At 37.9% G+C, this 6,000-nt stretch overlaps 1 protein-coding gene across 1 annotated transcript in view; it reads right to left on the bottom strand.

Moving 5' to 3' along the window:
* Positions 1-6,000, bottom strand: part of LOC126336843 (UDP-glucose:glycoprotein glucosyltransferase) — a 129,774-nt gene that overhangs the window by 37,294 nt on the left and 86,480 nt on the right. The window contains exons 15-16 of the mRNA XM_050000926.1: positions 4,452-4,563; positions 982-1,167 (exon numbers count right to left, since the gene is read on the bottom strand). Coding sequence (XP_049856883.1) covers positions 982-1,167; positions 4,452-4,563 — 298 coding nt within the window. The remainder of the gene's footprint in view (positions 1-981; positions 1,168-4,451; positions 4,564-6,000) is intronic.

A 6,000-nucleotide genomic window follows, 5' to 3' on the forward strand; every position in this document is an offset into this window, starting at 1 on the left:
TCCTGAGGTGATAGAATGTACAAAATATCTGCTAACATCTCATGTTCTTGACCAAAACTTCTTTCCAGCACGACAACACCTAATACCACAACACAGCTTTCATGTTATATAAAGTGATGGTGGCAAGCCACAACCACTATGTGATGGCCACATGAACATTTAAACTATCTTAAAAAGATAATTTAGGGGCTGCTGCTGCACATATCCTGTGCAATGCAACACCACCACCACCACCACCACCACCACTACCACCTATCAACGTCTTCCTGTGTTATTCCCTTTGTAAAAAAGATGGGAAGTATAGAGAAATCCTGACAGAAATACACAATGTAAATTACAAAGGATATTTTATTGTTATAATGAAAAACTCAATCTTTATCACAAGACAGAAAATAATTTCAGTGTATAAAGATTATGAGGCATCTCTTTCAGTGATCCTCAGGGATGCTGAGTGGAGCCTAGCTGTATACCACAAGGTACAATTATAAATTATGAGTGAATTGACAATTGTGCCTTCTGGAATACCATTCGGCTCATCTCAGCACCTCCACGGATCACTGAAGGGGATGCCTTATGGTCTGAAAATGATCTATATAGGTTGTATTCTGCCACCACAAATAAATTACCTTCTATTTTGCAATCAAGACTGGTTTTTTCACTATAATTGAATTTCGATCACTGTTATTCCAAACATGTTATCAAAAAAATCATTATTTTACTGTTAATTTAAGTTTTGTCACGTCTTCTTTTTTACCTCAGGTCATTTCAGTTTTATAGTCAAGTCATCTGTAAATTTATACCCTTATCAGACAGAATGTACAGGTTCTGACAGTTTGCATGACTTACCTATTGAGTATCTGTCAAGATGATGCTGTGAAAGCAGTTTTCTTTATCCTTTAGTAGTTGTAACATTTTAGATTCTTCATTTTCTTCGATAAAGTATTAATTAACATTGTGTGAAACTTAATGATCAATACTAACCTTTTGAGTGGCATATCACTGTTCTTCTCAACACAATTAAGGTACACCTTAATATTGCAGTTCAGGACTTCATAGAGGATGGAGAGGATTGGGCCCACTTTTTGGGCTCCGCGAGACACTGGATCAACAACCACAGCAATTTCAAAGACTGGTTCAGATTCAGAACGAGGAGGTAGTTTTAGAACACTGCAAACAATAGACACACTCGTACATAGTTGATTTCAATGAGTCAAACCACACTGAACATTAAACAACACATCACTAGAAGAGACCAACTATATCTACTACAGTATCAACATCTGTATTTTCTTTATAGAATGTAATATTATTATTGTGATATTGTTGACAGTTTTCCTTGTTTGGCTCCAAATGGAAATGTGAAAAGAACTCCTTTGCCTTAGCATAAATGATGTATTTCAGTAAATTCTGTAACTTGTATAAAACTTTGTAAATATTTACTTGCTTTTCCTCAATAAAACTTATGCAACAGAAATGTTTTAGACTGCTGACAACAAATCACCTGAACTTGCTGTAACCCCCCCCCCCCCCCCCCCCCTAGTGTAAACACTGTTTTCTGCTGCGTGTCTCTATGTGCCACACATCAGCTGGCTTTAGAAGTGAGTGGTTGTCTGTCTTTATTTATATATACACTACTGGCCATTAAAATTGCTATACCAAAAAGAAATGTAGATGATAAACGGGTATTCATTGGACAAATATATTACACTATAACTGACATGTGATTACATTTTCATGCAATTTGGGTGCATAGATCCTGAGAAATCAGTACCGAGAACAACTACCTCTGGCAGTAATAGTGGCCTTGATATGCCTGGACATTGAGTCAAACAGAGCTTGGATGGTTGTACAGGTACAGCTGCCCATGCAGCTTCAACACGAAACCACAGTTCATCAACAGTAGTGTGTGGCATATTGTGATGAGCAAGTTGCTCGGCCACCCTTGACCAGACGTATTCAGTTGGTGATAGATCTGGAGAATGTGCTGGCCAGGGCAGCAGTCGAACATTTTCTGTACCCAGAAAGGCCCATACAGGACCTGCAACATGTGGTCGTGCATTATCCTGCTGAAATGTAGGGTTTCGCAGGGATCGAATGAAGGGTAGAGCCACAGGTCGTAACACATCTGAAATGCAACGTCCACTGCTCAAAGTGCCGTCAATGCGAACAAGAGATGACCGAGACGCGTAACCAATGGCACCCCATACCGTTACACCGAGTGATATGCCAGTATGGCAATGACGAATACACGTTTTCAATGTGCGTTCACTGCGATGTCACCAAACACGGATGTGACCATCATGATGCTGTAAACAGAACCTGGATTCATCCGGGGGGGGGGGGGGGGGGGGGGGGGGAAAGATGTTTTGCCATTCGTGCACCCAAGTTCGTCATTGAGTACTCCATCACAGGTTCTCCTGTCTGTGATGCAGCATCAAGGGTATCCACAGCCATGATCTTTGAGCCGATAGTCCATGCTGCTGCAAACATCGTTGAACTGTTCCTGCAGTTGGTTGTTGTCTTGCAAACGTCCCCATCTATTGACTCAGGGATTGAGACGTGGCTGCACGATCTGCTACAGCCATGCGGCTAAGATGCCTGTTATCTCGACTGCTAGTGATACGAGGCTATTGGGATTCAGCACTGCGTTCCGTATTACCCTCCTGAACCCACCGATTCCATATTCTGCTAACAGTCATTGGATCTCGACCAACGCGAGCAGCAATGTCGCGATACGATAAACCACAATCGCGATAGGCTTCAATCCGACCTTTATCAAAGTCGGAAACGTGATGGTACGCATTTCTCCTCCTTACACGAGGCATCACAACAACGTTTCACCAGGTAACGCCGGTCAACTGCTGTTTGTGTATGATAAATCGGTTGGAAACTTTCGTCATGTCAACACGTTGTAGGTGTCACCACCGGCGTCAACCTTGTGTGAATACTCTGAAAAGCTAATCATTTACATATCACAGCATCTTCTTCCTGTCTGTAGCACGTCATCTTCGTGGTGTAGCAATTTTAATGGCCAGTAGTGTAAATGGCCAAGAATGGTTATTAAGTCTGCCAGAGAGGACAAGCATTCACTAACACACAAACTGCAACATGCATAAAGGAGTTGTGGACAACGTTTAAATTTACTATCCTTCACATCCTCAGTAAATGTATTGCAAATATCATCATAATAGCCCATTTTGGTTTTATAACAAAATTCATAAAATCCTGAGGAAACAGAGGATTTACACTATCAGATGGTACAAACAGGCTGCTATTGTAGGGGTCCAATTTATTTAGAATAAGAACATTAAGGAGACACACAGGAGTCACTGAGAAGAAAGCTACTTTAAAAAAAAAAAAAATGCTGTTTAGTACAAGTGAAGAACCAATATTTGATAGTCTGAGACCATCGGATATCTCTGGAAGAACTGGGGAACAAAACAGAAAAGAACAGGTTGTGTACAAAGGCAGGCAATCACTTTTGTGCATTCTCTTTGAGAGAGGAGTACAAAAGAGGATGTAAATAATGGTATGAAATACACATTAACAGGTACTTCCCAGCAGCTATCTGTAGGTGAGTGTAATTATATTTTGTGCAAACACTGAATAAACATGATTAATTATCATACCACAGTCCCATCTCTGACATATTGACTACATGTTAAATGAATATTTTCAGTGTTCTGCAAAGAAATCTATCACATACCATACAAACTCTTAATATATTACTTCACTGATTAAAGTACAATAATGTAATCATTTTTCATAATCAAAAAGGTGCATTCTATTTTTCTTTGCAATTTGTAAATAAAAAATTACTTGATCTTACAAACATAAACCATAAGATTAACAATGGAAAACCCAGGATGGAATAACAGCAATATGAATTAGGTTAGACTGCTATTTGCCACACAGAGGAGGCACTGATTGGTAAACAGGCACACTTAAAAGTAGACTAATCTGCTGTACAAGGACCTTAATCAGAATTATACATGTGCACTAATCACACACATATGGAGACTGCTGCCACTAAGCACTGAGGCTCTTACCTCAGCATCTAGTGATGACAGTGGCCATGTGTGTGTAAGATGCACTTGTATGCATGTGTATGCATTTTTCTGGATCTGATGAATACTTATCCAATAGCTTAATAAGCTTTCACATGTGTCCATCTCCCACTCAATGCCTTTTTTATGTGGGGAGTAGCAATCTATCCCAATTGATATTGTTGTTAAACCATGAGATCAGTGTTCCAGGAATTTAAAAGGACATTGATAAGTTTTGTGTAGATTGCATGAACAGTAATGTCTCCAATTACAATTTAAATCCAACAAAGAAAATCAGTTTCAACATGTATAGAGTATTGTCTTTGTTATAACTTAAATTTATGTATTAATATGCTGGATATTTCATGTGAAACAGATAATTACACTGAGCTGTGGGTTACTGACCTATAGAGCTCTCTCTTGACAGGTATGTCAAATCGACTTCTTGTTTGTTGTCTTGATACCAGCAAGCCAACAGCTTGCATCAGCACATCACTATTCTCAATAAGATCTTCCTCTGCAATCCATTATCAAATAAGTAATATCAACACACATAAAACACTAAGGTACAGATTGACAAAGTTTTGAGCTAACTGCTCTCTAATCATTGAAGTGCATGCCTTTGAGTCCACAAACATTTATCTGTGGCACAGCTGCTGTGTGTGTTTAAACATATTAAACCTTCTAAATTTACATATTTCCATAATACTTCATTAGTCAACAACCGTGCAAAATGAATAATGTTCAAAGTAAGACATGGTATCTGCGTTACTTTGTATACATGATGAGCTAGGTTTTGTATTTATGACATATTCTGTATCCTTCAGGATCTCCTCATTATGATTCTATTGAACAAAAAGGAACATCTATTAATACATCTATCTGCCTATCTATGTACTACATATACTTTTCTCTAACAGATATTGTCAATGTACAACAATGAAAGATGAATGTCACACTTATGTTTCCTTTTGGTGAGTCAGTGACTCTTATAATTGCTTTATTAGCAATTCAAACAAACTAATGTTCACAAAAATATTAATATAATACAATTTTAAGTCATTTAATGATAAGATAATTTTATTTGTAACATTAAAATGTAGTTTGAAATTTGTGTAACAAAATTAAAAAATCTGATGGGAAAAATCTGGTTTTCAAAGTTCAGTTCTGTCTCTGAAATTCAAAATACATCAGTTCACAGTAGGTTACAAGTATGCAAGTGTAATAGGGAACAACAGTACCATACAATGAAGTGTTGCTATTTCTCTTTCGCATTTGTCTACATAATTAAAGGCCAGCATAGTATATCAATTTTGCTGAAAATTGTCCATTTGACTATAAGCAGTCACAATTAGACAAATACAGCTTTGAGAAAAGATTTTAGCAAGCTAAGAGAAGAAATCAGTGTACAAAAGTATTTTACAGTGGAAGAATAGGAATTAACCCATGCAGATAAGCAATTAATCTATAGTTAGCTATACTGTTGGAGGAAGAAGATTTCTGTTGGCACGAAGAGTACAATAGTTCAGAGCAACTTGTGACAAGCTTGCCTACGCAACAACTACACGCACACAAAATTAACAAAATGTGACAGTCTGGTATATTTTACCACAGCTAGATAATAGAAGCCTAAGGCATAGAATGTTCAGTTTACGTTGTCACGCAGTCTTTGTGCATTTCAATGAGAAAAAACTAAAAAGGTTTCATAAAGATGTACCTGTTATACTCTACTCTGAATATACAGAAGAACTGACACCTGTCCACCTCTGGAAAAACTACTCTGAGATTAGCACCACACTCATTTTCAAGATACAAGAAATGGGCTTAAATAGATGAAATCTAGCCACCAGGTCAAGAACAGCTCCAGCAGCAGAAGCAACAGGCTCTCTTAGTAGACAGGGTTTAGTTCCACTCTTTGTATTATCTTCTTCTGTGAAAACACGCGATCTAGTGT

The sequence above is a fragment of the Schistocerca gregaria genome, chromosome 2, assembly GCF_023897955.1.
Source record: "Schistocerca gregaria isolate iqSchGreg1 chromosome 2, iqSchGreg1.2, whole genome shotgun sequence".
NCBI lineage: Eukaryota > Metazoa > Arthropoda > Insecta > Orthoptera > Acrididae > Schistocerca > Schistocerca gregaria.